At 40.0% G+C, this 25,220-nt stretch overlaps 1 protein-coding gene across 3 annotated transcripts in view; it reads right to left on the bottom strand.

The window, feature by feature from the left end:
• The window catches only part of LOC139607838 (seizure protein 6 homolog), an 85,457-nt gene extending 63,881 nt beyond the window's left edge, over positions 1 to 21,576 (bottom strand). For all 3 annotated transcript variants that reach the window (XR_011684905.1, XM_071461085.1, XM_071461086.1), the window contains exon 1: positions 21,149 to 21,576. Coding sequence is in view for 2 of the 3 variants with exons in the window: in XM_071461085.1 (XP_071317186.1) it covers positions 21,149 to 21,233 (85 nt within the window). In the remaining variant the exon portion in view is untranslated. The remainder of the gene's footprint in view (positions 1 to 21,148) is intronic.
• Positions 21,577 to 25,220: the final 3,644 nt, after the last annotated feature.

Here is a 25,220-nt window from a genome sequence, read left to right as displayed (position 1 = left end):
ATGGCTGTCACTGGCAATCTCTGGTGTTATTTCTCGAAAAGGCCTCTTTGTTCTCCCCGCTTATCATCCGCTTAAGCACAAAAAGAATACTGTTATCAGGCTTGAAATGTATTGTAATTGATTAAAACTATTGAGAGGGACAAAAGGACAAAGAGAGTGAGTAAGACAGACAGCGAGTGATGTTTGGAGGAGATGATGGCAGGAGAAGCCCTGGCCATCCAGCAGAATTTTAATTACTGCAGGCAGCAGCAATTCTCGCAGACTAATCTCCTCCACAGTAGGATTTATAGGCATTACTGATGCTGACAAAGTGATCGCTCAGGGAGAGATAAAACATTATAAAATAAAGCATGAAAATGGATACGAATAACACTTCCTCCTCAAGGCAAGGTTGTTTTAATGTTTGTTTCACTAAATGGCATTGCTTATTAACAGATTGTTATGGATTATTACATTTTGTAAAAAAAAAAAATTATAAATGGGTGTTGTTGTAGAGGCTTAATGGCATTTTTTTTTAATTGAATTTCTAAAATATTGTATTTCACAGTTTATTTCACAATTTTTGTTCCAAACAAAGTGAACAGAAATGTCTTTCACAAGAGGTTTAGCACCGCTGGTGTGAACATTTCCCCAACAGCAAAGGTTAATGTCATTTTAAAGCCAGTGTGAGTGGGAAGTAATAATAATGATTCTACACTAGCTGTGATTTCCAAGGCTTGGAGTTAGGACATCCCCTCACCCCTCCTTTCCTTCCCCCTTTCCCCTTCCTGACATTCTATTATTGAGAAACAGCAACTCTAGGATAGCATGCTACTGCTGCCACACTATATCCGCTCCGACTTAATCCTCCTGGCATTTCACTAGCCTGCTCTCCTTCCTCACACACGCCAAACTATTTAATATTTAATCCACTTTGAATGAGATTACCACGCCACGGGTTAGCAGAAAATTTTGGCAGGGGACGGCCTTATCAATGGGTATGATGCATGGCAATTTTTCTTTTATTTCCCATTGGCTATGAAATGGAACGACGGTTGATTGTGCTTGTTGAGGTGAACAGGGATTGATGAGAGGTCTGAGACTGCAGAGAGAGTTCCTAATGAACAAATAAATCAAACATCTCTCCAAGACTGAGCGGGTGGATCGCAAAGTCACACCACATCAGACTTGCTAAAGGAGATGATCAGGGGCACTAATTGAATTGCAGAATACACACGCATACAGTGCAGCATGCCCCGCCCCCGAACAACTGGAGCTATCACCTCAGTGGATATTGCCTTTAATTTCACAGCCCGAAGTCAATTTCACACCCTGCAATCTCCATATGTTTATCTACAGAAATTTAATTTCTGTTATTAGCGACAGTCCTTTCGGCCACATGCTCAAGTGCTCATGCACACATGCCATGAACAAGTCTCACACACACACACACGCACACATTCCCAGACACAAACATACCCTGAACAAACACATACACCCTCGAGGTCTAAGTGTGAGAAGAAATATCATGTATAAATTCGGTGCAAACTATATCCTTCCTGAAAGCATTCATTCTAGCTGATGTAGGAAATGGCTGGCTGATATTAAGAAGAGCAGCCCGAAAGAAGAACGTTATTTGAAAATGAAGATACTGATGACTTTGGATTGACATTTAGTTTCAAAAGGGTCTTAGAAGCAGCAAAAGAATATTGTGGCTTTGTGTTGAGCAGTTACGTGGGTTGGTATAACATACAGCTGAGGACATAGCTCTTTGTATTTCCCTTTAAAGGCAAGCTGATAGGCTGAAGCAGAACTCTCAAGGTATGATTAATGCTTTCAGTCAAAGCTTTCCATATATCTACATTGTTGAGATGTTCCCTTTAATTTCCCAGACTAGCTGTTTGTCTACAGGGAGTCTTGCTGCCAGTCTCACAGATGGGATCATTACTGGGAAAAATCAGGATATATTCTTGTGTGATCAAAATAAAAGCAAGGGCCCCTCTGGAGGCTTGTCTGACTAAGAATAGAAACAAAAACATCATCTCACAAATCTTGTGAACTAAACGCAGTGATGGAAATCCAATAGAACTGGTTTCAAAGCATTCCACAGTTAACCATCCCACTCGATCTACTCTGTTCTCTGTAGTAGCTGCAGCAAACCTGAAACTTTCCACTAATATAAACAAAGGCAAAGTAATTGTTTGCACACACAAAGCCAGCTAAAATTGATTTAATATGTATCATGTTTCAGTGTACCCATTTGCATCTGTCTAAGTACCTTCAGCAAGAATGAAATTAAATGATAAATGTACTAAGGTTCAGTTAAGGGCAGGAAAAATACATTGATACACTAGTGACTATATGTGGGATAAATCCTGACCTAACATATTTTATTTCCACTCTAAATCCAGATTACTATTCCAATGTATTACCAGCAGTGACACAGGCATGCTCATGTTTATGCAAGAACGTGCTGGAACAAGAGGTTTATGTTTACTTCCTCACATTCCCCCTAATCTCAAAGTTATCAGGTACGTTAAAATGAAGATTTTGTGCAAAGTAAACTGATGCTATTCACCCACATGCTTCAAAGTTGTTGTTTTTTTAATACCTGTCTTAAGTCAGTCTTCCTCAATTTTACATCTTTCAATGTAAGTTTCCTTGACAGAAGCTCACTAGTGGCTGCAGTGACGTGCACTGTGGATAGACTGATCTTGGGCATAGAAAGATAATTAGGTATTATGGCTGTCTGGCTATGCCTTCAGCATACAATATGCTTGAGGTGGTTTACTGCTTACACTTTTTGAGTGTGGTACAGAAAACATCATAACAAGTCTCATGTGGAATTGGGAACCTGTGGGAGAGGGATTTAGATGTGTCGCCAACCAGCCTATGTGATTATTGAGAAACTGTGTGAGAGCTCAGCACACCAGCATGAAGAATGAGATTTGTAATGTAGAGATGTGGGACTCAATACGACAATCAGAAATGTGGGAATGCCCACTGGCCTCGTTCCCCGAGCTTACATATGATAAGCTCCAACTATCTTGTCTTGAGCTGCCAAGTTAGTGTGTAACACAGCCTCATCTGGCCGGGGCAGTGGGCTATGACATTTCACCCCCCTGCCAAGAAGATCCTTCTTCTATCTTCTCTCTCCAAAGCCCCCGTGGCCCCTGAGAGCACCGTCAGCATGCAGCAGTCAGCTGAGGCTGATTGAATTAACTGACACAAAATGGATTCTACTTGCTCAACCTGCTGGACAGATGAATGCATCGCTGACAGACTTTGAATCCAGGCAATGTGAGTTGTGTGTCTGATACAAGCTTTCAGCAGGATATAGTGGCTCAGACGGCCATTAGGATAAACACATTCTCAGTGCTACATCAGATACAACTGGGACAACTGTAAAAGATAACAACCCTCAACCCTGGCATGGAGCTCTCTGAGGCTCAGAGAAAAGGTTTCTTGTTTCTGCGCTGCTTCAAAAGCATGGTTGGATGTTTGACGTCGATTTATTTGTTTCCTAGCAATGGGGCAGTGGTAGCCTGAGGTTAAAGAAGCAGACTTGTGACTGGAGGTTGCCTGGAAAGTCTGGGTTGTGGAAATTAATGAGAAACACTTTCCTGTGGTTGCAGCAGGCAGCCCTCAAGCGTGAGTGAACACAATTTCATGAAGTGCATACAATCCTCCTTTCCCTACAACTTTTGCCCCAAGGATGTAAATGAATGTGAGCTATAAGTCACCATACCTGGTAGAATAAAACGCAAAACTTCCTGTGAAATCTGCAACAACAACATCAACCATTAGTGCCACAAATATGATGCTGGGGTGCCCTGAGGAGAGTTACACTATGATCAAAATACTCAAGAGCACTAATGGATGCTTAGACCAGTGTTGCTGTTCCATTAGGTACACACAAGGCCACGGGGTAAAACATACATACAGTTTCAGGTTTGCTTGAAGCAGGGATTCCAGAAGTTTTTTTTTTTCAGTTTCCTTGTTGTACTGGGGAATATGCTATGCAGATAGAATGACAGAAAAAGATTTTGGGACCTTTTGCATGAGACTATGTGTATTATAATCAACAAATAGAATGGAATGAATCTTCCACTGAACCCTTTAAATGATACTGTGCTGTGTCCTTTAACAATGATCATCTTTTCTTTTCTAAATCTAGTGCTGCTGTCTCCACAATGAGACATTTGGGAAAGAGACCCACAATTGGAACAATCCTGGAGGACGGGCGTGGGTTCATCCTCAGGGATTGACTCATTGATTCCCTTCAGCCCTCGAGTCTGGCTTTGAGAGCCACTAGGCAGGTTTCAAGGGCTCTCATTACAGTCGCATACATGTAAAGCTGTTCACCGCTGCCTCAAGCTGTCTGCAGAAGAACCCTAAATTGAGCGCTGCAGCGAGGATGATGGATAGTCTTGTCCAGGATACAGATGGCTTCTGGAGGGGGTCCGGCTCCCCTTTGGGACAAGTCAGCTGGGCTGAAGACCACATAATGACAGTCAGAATCTCCTTGCAGTGTAACATAAGCCACCACAGAGCCATCTATAACAGCTCAGAGACCATGCACGTCTCTGAGATGTTGCACTGGTACTACACAATCAATAAAGCAGCCGAGCATAACACTAACAGCTCCATCGTGCATGTTATCAACTCTAGACTGTGCATAGTCATGTGTGATGTGTGATGTGTTTCCCCTATGGAAACTATAACCCCAATGTAGCGTCCTCCACTGTGCCACAATTATAATACTATTACGTAATTATAAAATATGTTTTCTTATTTCTTCTTATCTTATCAAAAGGCATTTCAAAAATGAAAATTATAAATTACAATTATAAAAATATTGAGCTTAGTAAACATAATTTCATTTTTTTATCATCACACTTTTTTTTCCATTTCAAAATCAATGAAAAATGATATTGGAAATAACAAAAACCATAGTCTAATATATCAGCTTCAAATCATAGTTCTTGACATGATTTACCAATATGTGTGATTATAAATTACTGATGACATATATACAAATAATTTATAAGCACACAATTTAATTGTCTATGATGAACATATCAGTAATGTATCATACTTCTTATATGAACTTTAAGATTATTCAAACTCACTTATCTATTACTGTATAAATCATTCATAATCCATTAGAAGTATTAGTTAACAAGCAGCCATATATACAGAGAGTTTCAAAGGCTTTTCCTAAACGACATAATTCTTTGGATGCTGAAGTCACAACAAAGGAAGAAAAAGCAGTCAGTTAAACAGAATCTAAATAACTAAAATAAATTGATCCAGGACAGGTCTCTGTTTCCTGAGAAACTGTACTATAACCACCAGAGTCCTCAAGTGAATGTGCTGCCACGACTTCACAGCACAGGGGAGACACATAAATAAAACTGAGCAAGTGCCGGTTTAGTGTTGCTATAGAACAGGAAGATCTGTGCTGTTTGTCACTTTGACTGAGAGAGCTGGAAGCTGGTGGGTGATAGAGTGCACTTGTGTGAGCGAGGCCTCCAGGGTCACATGTCTTTGTGTGCTGCCCTTAGAGTAGGCCTTGCCCTCCTGTTCCTGCTGACCCTGGCTCTCCTGTTGGTACAGGTATGGCTAATCACAGACTGTGGCATTGGGTCCACGCAGTCAGCCCTGAATAAAACATGGAGCGAAAAATTTAATCAAGAGAGGGCATCTGCCGCTGTCTCAGGCTGCTGGTACTAACACTCCAGCTATTCACCACATGTGTCCTCATACTAATGTAAGGCCTAAAAGGAGGCAGAGGGCAACCTCTTTTCATAATCAAAGTGTTTTTATTCATGACATGTCTATTAATTAGTTTGGAATAGTCTGCACCATGTGCTCAGGAGAATTTAAATTGGCTGAAGAGGATTTGCCCTTTCTCTGTTAAGCCAATGATTTCTTGGCAAGTCTTTATAACCAGGGAGGGACAAAGAGGGGGAGAGGAAGAGACAAGGAGACAGAAAGGGTGTCTGTGTGTGCATGTGTGTCAGTCTGTCTATGTGTGTGTGTGTGTGTCTCTCTCTCTCTCTCTCCCTCTCCCTCTCATTCCCTCTGTGTGAGTGACTCACGGAGCCTATAAATCACTGTTAGAAACAAAACTGCATCTGTAAGTGCTGTTTGCCTTGTTACACCGTGTCTAATCTAGGTGTGTATATTAGAAAGAAATACACATGTACACAACTCATTGAATCCAGTGAAAAAAGAATAACCATCCACATGTAATATCTTCATTTGACACATCATCTACAAAAGAGAAATGCGACTTAGGAATTTAATGCATTACAAGAGCATCAGATTAGTTTAAGAAAATAATATCTTTGCAAGAATTGGAAGTTTCTGTTACATTTTGCCAAAGAAAGGAAGAGTAAAATGATTGTGAGGGAATATCCATGGAGACGTCTTCGAGTGTTTTGAGGAGGAAGAAAGTAATATTCTCCAATTAAGATGGTGGATGTTTATGTAAATAAATAGAATTGTTTGAAGGGTAACAACACCTAAGTCTTGAGAGACAGCTACATGGCAAATCTTATTGCTAGATTGTGTGATATCCTTTTAAACTGCTGCACCAGCGGCTCCCATGTATTATTCCACTGTAACAACTCGCAAGACTTAGATAATTAAATGTCCTCTCTCGTGGCTTAATGCCTATCCTCTGCGTCTCACCTCCACAGAAAAGAAGCTATTAATGTTTGTCTCCTGTCATTAAAGCTGCACTTCCACTTCTGTCAGCGCACAACCTGACACAGTTATCTGCTTTCATTCAAATTATGAATCACTAACAGTATTCAATTCAAAACCAAAATAATGGAACCTCATAAACAACCTGTCTCTGGTTCAATTAACAAATAGGCGTGCAGTATTGACACTTGTCAAGACATAATCAGGAGTGATATTTTAGTCATGGTGAAGGATGGAACAGGAGGCAAATTGTTTGCTAATTCTCATTTCACACTCCCAACGTGAAATCATCCAGGCACACAGAGCACCAGTTCCTTTACATGCACAATGGTCTGGCTCACTGCGTAACACCAAATTATCTTTCCCTTGGCTTAATTATTCATTAGGCAAACATAATTAATTTAAGAAGCTTCTCTCACAGGAAGTGTTTCAAATAAAGGCCAGAAGGACAGCTTTCTGCTTAATCATTAACTGAACACAGAACGCAGCCAAGAACCTGCAAGAGTCTAAATGCTTCATTGAACGTAATCTTAATCTGTGCCAACAATTTTTACAGCACTGAAAAACTGGGGCCCTGTGCAAATAAATGCACTGCAATATGTTTATTGCTTCAGCTGATGCGGCTAGAAAGGCCTTCAAATTTAAGCTCTTCAACCATACGCTAATGTTGCGTGCGTGTAATTCAATGCCCATGCTAATATGAGCAAGGAGCAAAACCAGCGCACAGATTCCCAAAAGGCAGCTGCAACATTTTCAAGTCCTTACTTGCATACATCATTTACCAGGCCCTATTTTGTCTCAAGGTGTCTAAGGGGGCCCTGATGCTTGTGTGACAGAGAGAGGATGTGAAACCCAGACAGAGGGATTATCTTCTGCGGTTCCTCTTAACCAATCCATCTCCTACCCTACGTATTTACCAGAAAACCACCCTAATTAGACACACTGAGTACACAGGCACACACAGACAAACTTTGCCCTCTCTTCTCCTCCTTTATCTCCCCTTCCTTCGCTCAATCTTCCCGACTCTAACAGAAGCGTCTTGGAGAGAAGGCACAGGCTTTGATCTATCTTTTCCGTGATTCTGAGCTTTCAGATCAAGGGGCGGTTTGTCTTCAAGCTCACCAAATCCTCAGATGGACCGAGACAAAGAGCAAACATACTGAAGTGCCTTCCCAGATCCATTTGCCTAATGGCAGATCTGTCTGTTAGTGTGTATGTGTGCGTCGGTGTGTGTGTGTGTGTGTGTGTGTGTGTATGTCTTTGTGCATTGACCTTCCTCTGTTGCATCCTCTTGTGCCACTCCGTGCCAACAATTATTCTAGACTTCTTTTTGTGCTTGAGTATCATTATTATTATTCCACTATTTTCAGCCTTGGTGAGATGTTGAAATTGAAGGGCTGAAGCTTCCATACCACTTTTGCCATTGTCTGAATTCACCTTATTTCAAGTAAAGTTTCCTCCTGGAATTAAGCTCTGCAAGCAAACTATCCTCCCTCATATTACCATGGAAACAACAAGAATTTTTTTTTCCCTGGGGATCTATTAAAACACTTCTATTCTGAGGATCTATTTGTGAGTCAATGAAGAGGGTGAATATGACACCTCTGAGCTGACAGTCTGTCCACTGGTCAATAATTTTAGTTTAAAGGCTTCAGACCGAGCTGTTGTTTTGGTGATAATATATAGTATTCTTGAGAAAGAATATTTCAACCTTTAAAGTTTCACTCAGCTACAGTATTGTTTTTCAGTTCCACTCTTCAATGTGCAGTTTAGTTTTAGCTGCCATTGTTGTTGTTGTTGTTGTTGTTGTTGTTGTTGTTCTCTGAAATGTCTCATCTGTTTTTTGATTTTTTTTTATAAAATATAGGGAAAAACACAAAATGTAAAAATGTTTCTCTACTCTATACACGTCAAGGATTCTCTTGCCAATCAGTCAATAAACGACAGCTCTTTTAGATATTGACCTATCATTCAATTTGATAAATTAACTTGTGTTTAAATATGACTGATGTGGCAACAAAAGACAAAATTGGTGCGTTCTTATCGCTCACCATAGAAGAGAAAACAATGATGGGACATTATTCCAAGGTAAAGTCACTGAAAAAAGCTGAATAAACTGTGTCTAATGTTTTCTTTCTAAAAAGGTCCTGACCACACTTAACACAGTTTCAAATTCAAGCGTTATAGTACTTATATTAGAATGTTTATTACCTACAGTACATAATATATTGTATTTTTAAAATACAAATATAAAATTTTAGTTTTTTTTAGCCATAATCAAATCCCCATCGACCTGTCTCTTTCGCAAGCAGTGGCATGCAAAGGCAAATGAGTGGGAAAAAAACATTTGCAAACCTTTTAGAATCTGTTTGAACTTGTGCCTTCAAATGTGTCCTCATATTTGCCTTCATAATCAGTTTGGACAGACTGGATTGTGCTGTGAAATGAAATGTGAGCTCACAAATCCCATTGGCTTATAGGGTGACAAATCCAGCTGGCTGGAAACCTTTCTCTCGTCTCTTCTTTCATTTACAGTTGAGTGCAATAAATATGAAAAAAAAAGTCAATAGTTAACTTTGTTTGAGTTTAAAAGGTTAAAAACAGCAAAGAGCACCCTTGCAAATGGCAAGGGATACTGAGACAGAGAGTGCGCATACAGACAATAAAAGGAAAGGCTGCAGAATAAAATGACTCCAAAATCACAGCAGGCGTTTAATCCAATTTCCTTGGCAGTTGGAGCTGCGTAAAAATCACATAGTGGTTTGTCCCCTATAAAAGCCATAGGGATGGCTGTATGCCATCCAAACAGAAAATCCTGAAGCAGAATTGATCAACAATCTAATGAGAGAAAGCCAGATTCAAAGGGAATGTAAGGACAGAAGTAGAAATCAACATGAGATTAAATACCTTGTTGACGTTCACTCAAGTTTTGTGATAATTTTTTTGTTGTCGTTGTCGACGTTTTCTGTTGTGTTTGTGTATTATTTTGGACAGATATCTAAAATTGTAATTGTATTTTAGACAAAATAAGAGCTAATATGTCAGATATGGACATGTATCTGACAGAGCTCTCTGGAAGTCAGGCCATGCTTTATCTCATTTTTGTATTTCCTCTACGCTACTAAAACATTAAAAACACTGTAGTCTGACTTACACTACTTAAACAATGTTACTGGGAGCTGTCTCCTCCCTCCTGTCTCTGCACTACCTTTCATCTCTACCTCAAATGTGCATCCACACGCAGAGCCAGGGCTCCTGGAGCTGGGCCAGAGAGTGTCCCTGCAGCCTCTCAGCAGAAACAGCTTTGTCAAACTCAGTTAGCCGCCTCCGAGGGGAAACACCTCTTTCCACAGTAATACTCCCAACTATTCTCATCATGCCCCTGCCTCTGCCTCAGCCACCTCATCAATCCACACAGCAACAAAGGTAAACAGCCTCGCACCTTCCAAACAGAGGCCCGTGCTGCTTTGTTGACAGAGTGCATGTGCAAACCGCTGCACAGAGGGTGCGAGACTCACAGGATAGACTGAGCTTCATTTACAGAGGGTAATTGCACTGGAGCCAAGTGCGGCACTTTTGTGATGAGATTTTTCACAGCTTTGCTAAAACCTCGTCTAGATTTGTTTACTGGTCGGATGAAGCTACTTTGACAGGGACATATAATAAGTTCAACCAAACACAATCATGTCACCTTCAAGCGGAAGCGGTCACTGACATTGACAGGCTATTTACCCACCATCCTCCTTATTGTGTACACCTAGGCATAAAATAACATGACACTTGTCTGGTTGGGACCACTTAAGATGCTCGGAATGAAAACATTTTCATGGTTATTGTTTCGAGCAGCGTTGTGTTCTGAATGCTCTCCTAGTTTCCTCCTGTTAAGGCACTCTAGATAAAAGCATCAACAAAACGGTGAATCTAATGTTCTTCCTGATATAAATCGAAGGATTGTGGTGGAAACGATTCCCCGCTACTTTCCTCTGTAACTCTGCTCTCTCTTTTGCTCCCTCCTTGTCAAATTGTTTCTAACCTACTACCTTAATTAAGCTGGGGCACATTTTTTTTTTACCATAAAAAAAACACAGGATAAACCCTCACAGCCGCAATTTCATTCAAGATGTTCTACTCTATTATGCTATACTACGTACATGTTCCTCAGTCTGTCTGGGAAATCAGCATTGGAAAAAAATGAGAAATACATTTTTGAAAACAACCGATTGCCACCATCCAGGGTGTGGAGATAATAGGAGACAGACACTGTATAGGGGAGAGTCTAACCAAGTCATTATTTCAGCAGCTGTCCTCACATGTTTTGAATTCAGAGTCGTTCGTTTTGTCCTGATGAAAAACTCAGGATGTAGCAGAACAATTCACACACAATACAGCAATTGAAATGGAGAAAAGTCAAGAAGCATGTGAGTGGTTGGTAGCTGCGTGGACACTCGTTCAAGATATGGCCCCAGGATGATCTTCCACAGAATATTTTCTCTCCTTCTCCCAAGGCTGCCAGCTGATAAAGATCTGGGGGTTTTTTTTCTTTGTTTGTTTGTTTGTTCCAACAGAACAGGCTCCACTAAAAACAGAGATGTGTTTACAATGCTACTCGTGTTGATAGAGAAAAAGAAAAAAAATAGATTAATCTGAAGTGTTTTTCTTTGTTTCTCTTCAGACTGCCTCTTAAAACCAACAATGGTTATAATGCACACACTATTAAGGGTAGGTGCTTAGAGTTTCTCAGGCAAGGACATTTTCCTATTTAAGTAATATCTGTTGCAAGGATCGAGGTGAAATCTAGGGTGGAGAGAAAATCCTATATTCTTTGAAATTGGTGCATTTCTAAAAGAGCACAGCATGCCACAGTGGTTAGTACTTGTTGACTCACAGCTGGGAAGATCTGGTTTGTTTCCCTTTGTAGATTCTACCCTGTAGTACAGTATGTCTTCTGGGACGGACTGAGATATGTTGTCTTTTCAAGTTGGTGATTTGCCCTTTATGTGTTTCATGTGAGATGAAACTCCTTTATTAGTTATTATTAAGGCCATAATCACAGCAACATGAGAGTGTGGTGTTTACATGAGTGTGATGTTATTTGGATTACGGTGAATTGAATCCACATTTACCGCTGATGATTGATTGTTCTCATGTGTCCAATGAATGGATATTCCCACCCAGTCTCTTCCTGAATACCTCAGTTTACCGTGCACACACTGTGTAATGCCCAAGCTATAGCAAAAACTCATCCCCTACTATCAGAATTACTTTTCTCCTCTTGCATTTATAATTCAGATATAATAATATACAGTACAGTGCACATGCATGACTGAATACGTGCACCTTTCCCAAACTACCAAGCATCTGAAAAATTATCTCTGGGTAAATTAAGAAGTGGAAAGGAGATTTTCTTTTTTTTTTAATGTAATGCAATGCTAAGCATAAAATGGTCAAACTAAAGAGTTTATTCAGTATGATCTTTCAGTGATGTTTTGAGCTCAGAGGCAGTAAGAAAACCCTTTATTCAATTAAACGAAGAAAGAAGGGTGATTTCAGATATCAGTGACATCTATTTAGTCCATTTAAATATACCATGCTCTGTGAAAGCATGGGCCTACAGGCTTCAGCAAATCAGCCAAAAACAACTAGAAGGTAACCAAGAGGAGCAGCTTAATAATAGGCACACACACACACACACAAACACACACACATGCACACACACACATGCATCTAAATACACATCTATTTCCATGCAAATATGGTGGTCTCACAATTAACCCAAAATTACAGATAAAAGCCGGAATCATAAGTAGTTAAATGGAAGACATTAACATTTCAATGTCTGCCAGGCCCTTTCAAATGGTATAAGCATGCTACCGTATGTAATTATTCCAGTTTGTTTTTAATACTAACAAGTTTGTGGTGCATTTTAGTTGCTGAACTTTCAGGCAAGGAGATTTGAATTGTTCCTAATACTGAAACACAATTCAGGAACGTCCCCACAATGGTGGTGCCAAATAACATCATTTGGTGCTTTTAAGGACAAATTCAGAGACGCTAAAGGGAATCAATGAAAATGAAAGACCATTCAAACCAATCATTAAATGTCACTGCTTTCCTCTTTGATGCAGGTTGGATGAATCATTAAAGACACGTTTGGGTTCAGGCCTCTTCACTCTCAGCTCTGTCCTTAAAGGATAAACATATTGACATGCACCTCCAGCGAAGAGGACACAGAGAGTCAAACAAGAGTCTCCAGTATGTGAGTGGCTCTGAGGCTGTACTTAGACACAGTGAGGTTTTGCACAAAATACTGACATTGGCATGGAGCCATTCTCACACTGACAATGCTAACACGATGATGTTCAGCATCTTAATTTATGGTGTAAGCATGCTAACATATGCTAATTAGTTCAATCGCATAGTATAGCCGGGGCTGAAATGTCGGAAATGTCTGGCTGAAATGCCTGAAAGTATTGTCTACAGTATGGGAGAAATGCTGACCTGTTGTTCGTGATAGATGAACAGTTGGGGGATAAAGTTAATAATAATGTCTTCGGCAAATTTAGTGGTAATCCATCTAATAACAGTTCACTCAAAACCACAACTTTCAACTAATGGAAATGCCAGCAGAATGACAAAGTCATTAAGATTAGTCATCTGGACACAATGAATATATTTAATACTAATCATCCAATAGGTGTCAAGACATTTCACAAAAAACATGGCGGCAAGAGGAAAATTGATCGATTGGTGTCTGTACAATATTCCAAAGCAATCCATCCAACACTTGTTGAGGTATTTCAGATGACGTCCTTTATTTATTTCACAAACTGATTTGTAAAAAGAGAAGAAACATAAACTAATATTGAGTGATACGGTTACATTATGTTCCTGTCAAATGTATTGTCTGGTTCACAAAGCTTTGCCTCTATCAATAGGAAAATGCTAGTCATTTCTTTTCATTTCACATGCGAGCTGAAAGAAATGTCAGAAATGCACAGGCCAGCTTTTACCACTAAAAGCTGTAGTCCTGCAATCAATGACGTGGTCCAACAGAGCTGCAGCTGTTCCCTGCTAAGTAGTCCATTCTTACAGGCGAGCATCATTTTTAAAGGCAGCTCACTGCTCTGACAGATGAGGACGGCCACAATGAGCTGGTGCGCCGTTACCAGGAGAGAAGCAGAGGCAGAGGACTGCCTTATAACTGACAGACAATTGCCTGGCCATCCGGCAGTTGCTTGGACTGAAAATGTTCGATATTTTGAAGATGGCGGTCGATGTTAGAACCTTTAAATTATACACAAGGTCCTCTGGGACATTGCTTCAATACATCTCACTACAGAGATCGAGGCTCACAGTCACATCTCAGCCCTCTGTGTCTGTATTGTCTGTACTGAAGACATCAGCTGTACAAAATGCTTGGGAACGGATGTTCGCCTGTGATACTCTGCTACATTTTAGCCAGTGACTTAAAGGGAGGTTGTTTCCACTGCAAGATTCAATGCTTTTAGTGATCTTGTAATGAATTTGTGATAGGTAGCACTTGTACTTAAAAAAAAGCAGAGAGGCTGCAACTTCTCCCAGCATCTTGCACACTTTCTTTGCTTGCGTTTGTCTTTGGTTATTTTCAATTACTCGTGGAGCAACTATCCCCTTCCTTGATCTATCCACAACATTGTTATCGTTCTCTGCTACTTATAATATGTTTACTCATCCTGATGAATTCAATTACATCTTTTCAGAGGAAATTACTGTGGGGGTGGTTCAGCCTGCCAGAGGTCAGCACTAACTGTGAATACTAAAACTACTCCCCCAAACACATTACACAGCCTATTACCTGCTGCTTTCCACACAGCACTCTCCAGCCCTACATAAGCCTTTCCGCTGCCACAGATGAAATGCTTTCTAGATGGGATCTGGCATGGAGAAGAGGGGAAGAGAGCTGGAGCTGTCCCCAGGCCTAATCGTTTCAGAGAGCCATCCCCAGTGCAGCCGCAAAACACGCCAGTGCTGATTAGGGAGGTGTGTACACGGCCAGGCAGAGCGTGAAAGGTGCGGAAGGGAGGCTCGGCCTGGGGGACGCTACTATGCCGACTCTTTTTTCTTTTTTTTCTTCAGTGGATGACTGGTAGGATCGATAAGGTGCAAGGCCAAAGGCAAAGCAGGTGGAAAGTCAGCCAGTGGCACAGTACCTTGACAAAGTGGTAGACATCGCTTCATTTAGGGTTTTGCCAGAGGGGTACTCTTCACTTGGAATAAATTAAGTGTGGATGCCCCCCCACCACCATCACCACCATTGGCCTCCCTGCTGGATGTCCTACCACAGTCCTCTGCTTTGAGAGGGAGATTTCATAAATGGAGCAGCTGAGAGACATTTCCTCTCCTCTGCTGAAAATATAGGTTGACAATTCCATCGTAAACCTCTTACTTTAGATCTCTGAAGAGATTGTTGTGTTGAGACAAAACACAGTTTGTTGGAGAAGCCTCTCACCTAATTATCTAAGCGGAAGAACCCATTTCAGGTCTATCAGCAAACTGATTAAACAGGACAGGAAACATTATCTTCTCTTGGAGAAACTGTTTTTTCTTTCGTTTTTTTTTTTTTTGGACTGCTTTACTGTACCATGTAATACTAAAAACTTTTTTTCTTGACATATCAGGTACAAGAACAGACTCTAATTTACCTGGGATATGAATGTAGGCTGAATGTACTAAGGCAAATTATGTTACACCAGCTCCATAATCATTATATATTGCTAGGTGTGTTCTCTTTGTATATCTGAGTGTTAACTGTAATTTTTGTGCTATTTTAATAGGCTATTCAAGCTAATCATATGTATTATTGTTATTGTAGCAAATTATAAATGTATGAATCTAAGGATGGAGACTTCAAAACACACATATTATTAATTGAGACAATTACATTATGTTACTTAGAATACAGGGAATATGTAAATAAGAAGAATTCCCCTATTCATGCATAATGTCTAAACGCCCCTTTTCTTTTTTTTTAAGATGACGCAGCTCTTTCACCAAATAGTAAAAATATGGAGGAAAAAAACGAACCATGTGTCACATTAAGATTAAACTGTAGTCTTCTTAAAGTTTTAGATGAAGAAATACAGCCTTTATTTAGTGAGAACATCCAGGTTTATTTTCTATAGGGTAAAACCAGCTGTTTGAGAGCCAAAACAGAGAACAAATCCAAAAAGATCCTTGCAAAATACTCTCTCTCTCTCTCTCCCCTCCGACAAATAAAGCTCCACAGTTTGGACGAAGAAAATACATGAGGCAATGACTCAAATTAGGATGCACAGAACATTCACTCGGAGCGAGAGAGGCATTTGCACATGAAGAGTTGAAAATGAGTCGCATTCAGCCAAGCTGTGAGCTCCACCTAGGAGGCAGTGAAAGAGACCACGACAGGCACAGAGAGGGGCTGAGGCAGGCAGGCACCAAGCCTTGAAGAGGGGCATTCTGGCATAATGACTCTCATTTACCATTGACAGGCCTTGGGAAAGTTAAACTAATTATGACAGCACACAGATGCTGAATAGCCCTTGATGAAGTTAATCACTGGCAATCCAACAAACAGGTGGTGAATTTCTGTTACCTCCCCTAGAATTAGGGGATGTGAGGATTTTTCTAGCGCACCACGATCCTGAGAAATTTCATGAATATGTGTGAATGTGAACAACACTGCTAGCTCTGGAAGAGAGACTAGCGTTGTGACCTCAAATGTTGGCGAGACAAACGAGAGATTTTCAAATGAGCGGGATGAGCACGCACAAAATGCTAGTTTGAAACATGAAATGAGCTCCATTCCCCTGTAGTGGTAACAGGTGTTAATACAAAAGCTAAAAACTAGGCACGGAAATGTTTCTTCCCCCTTTCTGTTCTGAGTTCAGTATCTCGGTGGTGCAGATTTATTATGTTCCTTTTCCGATATTAACTTTCAGACTTAAATACAATTTTTGGGTCACAGCCTTAAAGAGAGTAAGAAAAATGTTTCTGTTTCCATGTGAACTGGTTGCTAAATCGCTACACGAGGATAAGGTAATAATTATGAATTAACATGTATTGTGAATCTACTGATGTCTTATCCAATGTGAGTAATTACAAATAATCTTCTGATCTTAAACAACAAAGACTTATTGTTCACATCCACATCACAACACTTCCAACACATTCTTAAAACCAAAAGTGGCATTTCAAGGAGAGCTCTGTCAACCAGGAGGAGAGCATAACTTAAATTAATGAGCTTTCAGATACATAAAACATCTCTTTCTCTAACTCCCACATAACAGATCGCTGTTAACAGGCGGAGATAAATGTGTAAGCATAAAGATAATAGGCTTGGCTGAATGACATTAAGTTGTGTAAAGCTTCAAGCGCCTCACTGGGGCCAAAGAAAACTCTGAATGGATGCATGATTAGCTATTAAATATCTGTCAGGTTTTTTTTTATTATTATTATTATTTTCATCAGATGTACTAATTTGAATATTTTTACAAAATTCAATTAATAAGGTGGTTTGTTGCAAATGATTGGGCAGAAGATGTACAATGAATATTTTTTTTCAGTAAATGTAGTACACTACTTTTTTACAGTGGTTAGGAATCATGATCTCCTACAGTATTTCTGACACAGAATCTGACTGTAAAAGTAACAGCTACTTCTGATAACGTGCTTTACACAGAGTATGAATTTGACTGATACCACTTATGACAAGTTCAGGCTGTTGCCTTCTGGTTGTCTATGCAAGTTAATGTTCATAAAAACTTCTGTCACTTTGTCCCTCAGAGATTCGCAGTGAGACGATTAAAGGCCCGTAGCATTCTCGCACAGTGCTAAGTATGACTTGTTGCAATTTGGAAATCGCATCCTCAAAACATAGCCGCTGGTTGCTGTGCACAGGTCTCTCCATTAATCACACCACACACACTTCACCAAATCACGGAAAAATCACGTTTGACTTCTAATGACGTGAAAGATGTTTTTATTTCATTTATATTTATTAGTAATTTACATTTTTTCTTCACCCATTTATGACGTGAGATGGTTTTCTATCTCACGAGACAAGTTGCCATTCCATCAAAGGACAAAAAAATCTAGGTTTAAGGTTTATTATATGATTTCTATGGAGTCACAAACCACTTGACCTGTTTGCCTTTACGATGTTGAAGAAGCCCAAATTAATTTAGACATGAGGAACCCATGCAAACTCCACTAAGAGGAACTGAGTCACTATGACATTTCCAGAAAATATAAGTAAAGGCTGGAGGACAAACTAAATGAAAGTGCCTCGTGAAAAGCATGGGAGAGATTTAGGGGTTGTCCGATTTATTTTTCTTGTTGTTTTTGCATTTAAAGTTATACACGACGAGCCGAGAGGTTTGGATCAGACTTTTAATCATCCTCCTTCTGTTTTCTCTCTCTCTCTCTCTCTCTCTCTCTCTCTCTCTCCCTAAATGACCTCCTCTTATTAACGTGAAAAAATAAAGGGATCAAAGGCTCGAGTAAAATTCATTTGCAAAGCAACATTGTTTGTCATAACCATAAACTTAGTGCCTACAGCCCTAAGACTGTTTGGTTTTTTTTAACTTAATCATTAGGTAATTAATTTTTTGCATGCTTACATTTCCATTTGTCTCTTAAATTGTTTGCTTTCTATTTGATGCTAATGTTTTCACTACCTCGACCATATGAAATATAACGCTGAAGCAGTCGTCTAAGGCAGGGGCACAGAGCTTTCTGTTATACCTAAAAAGTCTTTAATCTACCTGCACACACAATTTTTCTGACTTTGAAAAGGCATGAAAAGTTCGAAGCCAATAAAATCTCATATGAATTCACACAACAAGAAAGAGAATGGAAATGGTTCAAGCAACACAGTGTTTTCGTAATGTAATGTTTCTACCACAGTGACAACACACAGTGCAGGGTATTGTTTAAAAGAAATCTTCACAATGCCTGAACGCGTCAGTTGCACTGCACATACAGAAACACGTAATCAGCTATTAGAAATGATTGTTTTATGAGTCACTATTGATGTATTGTTGACTCTCAAGCGTAAAATCCTGAATAACAAAAGCAGCCAGATTTTGCACTGCAAATTGCAAGTGTAAGGAACAATGCAACATCAGTGGAAAATAAAGAAACCCAGCAGTTAGGGAACAATCAGTTGCTTGTACTTTTGATGACCCCATAAAGCTATAATTATAATGAAAATGATTAATTGGTAAGGGACATTTTTCTTTACATAATAATTTGCTCACCACACATGAGACAGAAAATGCCTCTGCTCCTGTGCCCATGACAGTGGTGATAGATGGGTGTTTGTATTCCCTGCTAGGTAACAGACTGAAGCAAGTTCCCAACAACAAGCTCCGCCACAAATAAGAAATCAAGACGTCGTCTAAACCTAAACTTCACTCACTCCCGTGCATGTATATGCATTCCAAACTTCTGACAACAGCAAAACATCAAACCCATGAGAATTAAAAATTGAAATGGCCCACCTTGGAGAATTTACAAAGAGATGAACATTTGCTGGCTAAGCAACAGCAGAGAATTCACTAATGGAAAAATTTTAGTTTGCTTCAAAAATAGCGCGCTGTGCACTTTTTCCTCTCCCTAGGGTTTTGAGCCGTGAGTGAATTGTGCAGGTGAGTTCATGGGATATGTGAAAAGACAAAAAAAAAGAAATCACACATCGACTACTAAGCACTACTTTACAGTGTTCCACTGCTGAGTGTATGTTTACTCAAATAAGTTAATTAAAAATATAAAATGTCTTCTGGGTGTGTTAGGTTATTCTACAAATACCTGGATTTGAACCTTGCTTGCGTGAGGTTCTGAAACTCTGCACTAAAGCAATGCAGCACCTTTCCTCCACCAGATATTCAATCAGCAGATGTTTCGTTGATAGTGTTCAGTATTGTTTCCGGCACTGGTCCAGAATTGCATCACAGTTTTTGATAGGCTGAGATGTAATGACTGAAACAGCCCAGGCGATGTGAATTCATTTTCACACTTATTGCATTGTTTAGTAATCACTTGGTCCTCATGAATGTGTTCATTTTCAACGTGAAACAGAAAGCTGTTTCATCAAAAGAGAATGTGGAAAGCCATTCAATCTACTGGCATTTATATGACCTCATGTTATAACGGAATCTGTACAGTGCATAACAATGGACTAATAATGCATGTTCCATGCCTGTTCATAGAAAAACTGTCAAAATGTGCAAATTCTTATTTTTAATATATATTTAACATGTACTCCTGCTCGGATAAATAAGTAGAGAGATACATATTACTTTGTCAACCCTTTGCTGAGACTGTACAGTGACTGCACATTCCATAATATTTTATTCAGCTCATTTATAAGTCATGTCCAGCATAGTGGGCAAACTGCATCTGCATGCATTACCTTGAAAGGGACTCCTATCCATGTCCATTACCTTGACAAATACGTGATAGATTACCACACACACACACACACAAAAAAAAGGACGGTGGTTGTAAAACTGTGTAGACAAGTTGAAATACTGAAATCATACTCATGATGATGAAGAGAGGGCAGACGCACAATAGAGAAATAATTAGGACAAGGCCACCGTGCATGGATCCGTTGCCGCTTCCCACACAAGCACTCAACTGTGTCAAACAGCTTGGTCAATAATCTTCAGCAATTCCTGAGGATTAGAGTCTTATTACTGAGCACCGTCTGTCACACAGACCTCAGTGCCCAAACAAGTCACTTCCTGACTGTTTACTCCGGGTTTCAACAAAGAGATGAAGAATGCACAAGAAAGGTGACCACATCAGGTTGAATATGTTTTTTGTTTGTTTTGTTTTTTTGTTTTGTTTTTTGTTTTTTTTTATGTTTAGTTTGGATATCTCACTCAGTTTTATTTTGCCCTGGGGTTGTTTTAACGTTGTATCTGTGGTCAGATGTGTGTGTGTGTGTGTGTGTGTGTGCCTGCGTGTACATGCACTTGGAGCAATCCGAAGAGGTTCTATAAGTTGCTGCTGACAGAAACCTGTTATGTAACTGACCATTAAACACATTTTTAATGAGCCATACTGTGTGTGCGCTATGGAGCCCCTTTATTTCCCACTCGTTTCTAATTTAATAGTTATGTTATCTCTGAAATTAAAGGAGAAAGCAGAAGTTGTGTGTAGATGATGAATAGACGTATCCTTGTGGACTACAACTTTTAAACCCGCAATATTGTCTCTTTTCTCTTTACAACTTGCGCACTGTAAGATTTTCACATTGTAAACTTCGTATCAATTTGTAAGCGCTGAATTGTTGTTCATAAAAACCACATGCACATTTGTAGAAGGAGAGTCTGAACCCGGTGCCACAGCTCTACCTTCGCCTCGTGTAGTTTGACAGAAGGAAGTACACGGAACAATCCCCACAAAGTACGTGCAAGACCCAAGTTCTTACCTTGCCCGTGCATTTGGGCCACGGCGGCAGCAAGAACCAAAACCGTGAAGAGGCTTTCCAACTGACGGTCTCGTCTCCTACACATGTCTGCTAAAGTCGAGGTCGCTCTTCGCGCAGCTACACAACACGTCCTTGTGTTGAAATATAAGAATACTTCCAGGGCTTAAAAAAAGAGGGGGGTGGTGAGGGGGGGTGGGGGGTGGAAGAGAAGCAAAGCGAGAATTTGACCGACTGCAAAATACAAACAGAGCCTTGCGGGTTGCCGGCGCACTTCCTTTATAACGCGCGGGGTGAAGACAGTCGAGAATAATCAAGAGAGATACGGAGGTCCCTGTTTAATTTGGACGCTCGGTAAGCGAATCCGTAGCTGTGTGAGCTGTGGGCACATGGAGAGAGGCAGCAGCCGAGGCTTCAGCACCGCGGACAGCTCCTAGCGTCAGCGGAGGGAACAGCCTCCCCAAAGTTAGTTCAGCCTGTTCAAGCCCCTGTAGCTGCTCTCTGCGTTTCCTTCACAGCCCGCTCACACTCCTTTCTCTTTAGGAGCAGAGTCGTCCTGTCATTTTGTCTTTTTTTTTTTTTTTTTTTTTTTTTTTTTCCATATTCATGCACTGTTGCACAGGTTGAAATGAACAGAGGAGGGGATATGTTCAGGTATGCCAATCTAGTTCTGCTGTTTTGATAACAGCCAGCACCGGAAAACTGTGTTCTTATCTATTTATTTATTTATCTATTCATTTTACTGTTTTTTTTATTTTTTTATTATTTAAACCGGTAGTCTCACTGAGATCAAAATTTCTTTCTCTTTCTCTCTATATATATTTTTTTCACCTGATACCTTTACACAAGAGAACATATAATATGAGCATGGACCAAAACAGAATTCACAACAAAAAATAAAAAAGGAAATTGGGCTACATATATCAGTAGTTACATATATTCAAAAAAAGAAAAAAAAATTAATTCAACATGTTCAAGCGCAATATTTTAACATAAAACAATCAATTTTGATTTCAAAACTGATGCAATTTGTGTAATCCACAGTATTAAACATTTCTCATAAAATGCATGCAGCACAGATTAATTTAAAAAATCCTAACCAAGCATTATAATGACTGTATTTAGACGAGAAAGTAGGCTAAACGTAGTTTTATTGGCATGATCTTTTTTGCAGCACAGATTAACAGATGGATTATGTGCAGTGCACTTCTCTTCTGTTTGGCCCAAGAGGACCACCCCACCTTTTCATCACATGTGATGAAGCACAGTGATCTGTGATACGTGGTGTCAAGAGGCTGTAAGGCTTACATGTTTACGATATCGCCATAAAAAACTGAATGGTAGATTGAACAATGGGCTTCTGTACAGAAATCCAACTCTGACCTTCAATTTGCTGGTCAGGTGTTCCACATGTACCTTAAAGGTGAGTGTTTTCTATACACTTTTGTCCATACCACCATTACATTGCTTTAATTTTATTCAACAATCACACTCCACTTTTTTGTCCAAAGGAGTCAGGGCTGCAGCTGAGTTGTACTTTTTTTTTTTTTTTAATCCCATTTCCAGTCGAGGTCAGATTCTGCATGACAAGCTCCGGGGTGAAACACTCCGCAGGTGCTGGAAATAATCATGACATGAGCCTCCACGTCTCTTAGGTCAACTCTTTTGTCCCTTTTTCAAGGTTCAGTTTCTGTCTCAGGGCTGTATCTATTTGCCAGTGCCAACTTTAATGAATAAAGTAGTGGTTTCTCAATTGGTTACTGAGGGTATAGGAGTACAGGAAAAAAAAGCATAAAGTATCTGAGCACTACAGCTGCAAGAGCCAACACCATGACAGGAATGTAACAGTGACACATTGTTTAGTCTCCTGTGTAGGCAGAAGATAGATATAAGCCACACGACCAAAGGTGCTGGAGTTTGTTTTCAGTTCATGTTAAACTCTGCAGCAGAGTACATACATGGACAACAGCAAACACTCATGAAACCACACAATGTTACAACAGTAGAAACATATTACACACAACCACTCACATCAGGTGAATGATGTGCGCCAGGGGTGTGTGAGGAGGGGACTACAGGGGGGCGTTCAGAGTCCTGACAGCTATGGGGAAAAAGCTGTTTGTGAAATGTTTAGTCTTCGCGGGTAGTGACCTGCAGATGTCGGAGAGGTCAGAGATGGTCTCTGCTTGCTTTACAGTCTGGTGAGTATATATGGATTCAGCAGGTTGCATGTGATTCTGGATGCCTTTCCCATGTTTGATGATGAACTCAGTGAAAGCTGAGTAGAGCAAAACATGAAGCTGATGCTTGATTATTATTATCGATAATTTTTTGAGCTGCCTAAGGAAGTAAAGTCATTTTATGATGATGATATTCGGCCTGCATCACAAGTCAACACTGAGAAAGACACAAAACTGAAGCATGAGCAAGAAACTGAACTCCTATGTGCTGCAAGAGTTGTTGTTGTATGACCTTCGACCTCCCTGTGGAGTCTGAGTAAGTGAAAAGGTGATTCCTCCTGACAGATCAATAAAGACACATAATTACATCATTGGGCTTGTACCAAGAGGTAATCAGAATAAGGGAAATTATCAAAGTCAGCAAAGTAGCTGCTACAGACTGTGGTTTTAATTCATTAATAATCTCATCATCCAGTCTGAGTCTGAGAAAAGTGATTATTCAGAAATAACTAATCAGATAAGTTTGTAGAAATATGCTCACCCCTTATGACACCAAAATCGTCAAAAAGTATTAGTAGATAGTATCTACTATGCTTATCATTACACCCCTTTTAGTTATCTAGGTCATATTAGTCCAAAAGAGGCTTAATATAGCCAGTAATATAATTGCTCCCAGTCACCCAGTCAGTAATTTCAACATAAGTAATGCACAGACAACAAAAATCAGAAATGGTTCACAGTCAACAAAGAAAAATTAGCAACAAAAGATACCACAGGATAGATTTGTGTGTTGTTGTATTGCGCTCAGCAATACCCTGACCAGAAGAAGACATTGAATGTTTTCACAGGTCGTCTGTTTTGCAAGACAGCTTCAAAATAAAAGTAATTAGAAGACAGGAGTTGAGATGGGGATGTGAGCAGGGAATAAAGATGTTGGAAGAGAACCAGAGTCAGACTTTACTGAAGACACTGAAAAAGTACATGTAAGCAGATGCGATTTCAAAACAAGACCACTCAGTCTAAAAATAAAGTGTGCACGGAGGGAGAAGTGAAATGTACACACCTGCTCTCTGAGCTCCACGCATGCAGTATCAGACCATAAGCCATGTGTGATTTGTTATCATTAGTCACTTACTTTTCTGTCACCCCGCTGGCCCTTAAGACTCAACCGCCTTGGATTAACAGAGATTTTATTTCAGAAATATGTGAGTGTCAGTGTCATCGCACAAAGACTCATTTTGTTCTCTGCTTTATTCTCTCTGTCTCATTTTCTCTTTTTTATGTTGACTTTCCTTTCAGGTTCTGTTTGACTTTGTCTCACTTTGCCTCTCTGTGTCTCCTCTATCACTGCGCCAATGTCTGTTTTTCTTCTAAATTTATCTCTCTGTTTCCCCCAAGCGTGGGACACTCTCCTTGCTTCACTCCCGTAGTCCCTCTGGCCTGACTCAGAAAAGGCTCTAATAGTGCAACTTTCCCTTTAGTGAAGCTCGGTGGAGCCATAAAGCAGCCCTGAGGTCTAGTTGGCAGCCAGATGGTTGCAGCCGAGCTTTCATTCTGCTAATGGGTAAGAGGAGGAAGGGGGCGGGGGGGTTGAACAGTTAATGAAAATCAGACTCTTGAAATGAAATGACCAATGTCCCAAGGTAATGAGGCACACATCAGCAGCGAGTCTTTACAAGCATTAAGGTAATCTTAGATGGCAGGATTATGTAAAAACATCTTATGATGACTGTTCATTAGATAGCAAAGGACTGACTGATTATTACACGGCATGTTCAGCTAACAAACACACTCCTACTGACACAGAGCACTATCTGTGATATTTAGATTGACTGGCTTGGCTAAGTGCTTCATCCAAGCAAGGCTGTGTGCCAAATGCTATCAATGAGTCTCCA

The sequence above is a fragment of the Trachinotus anak genome, unplaced genomic scaffold (assembly GCF_046630095.1).
Source record: "Trachinotus anak isolate AG129_WGS33_773 ecotype Australia unplaced genomic scaffold, CSIRO_AGI_Tana_v1 ptg000024l, whole genome shotgun sequence".
Taxonomy (NCBI): domain Eukaryota; kingdom Metazoa; phylum Chordata; class Actinopteri; order Carangiformes; family Carangidae; genus Trachinotus; species Trachinotus anak.
Note: the sequence above shows the minus strand (reverse complement) of the source record. Positions and strands in the feature narration are given on the sequence as shown.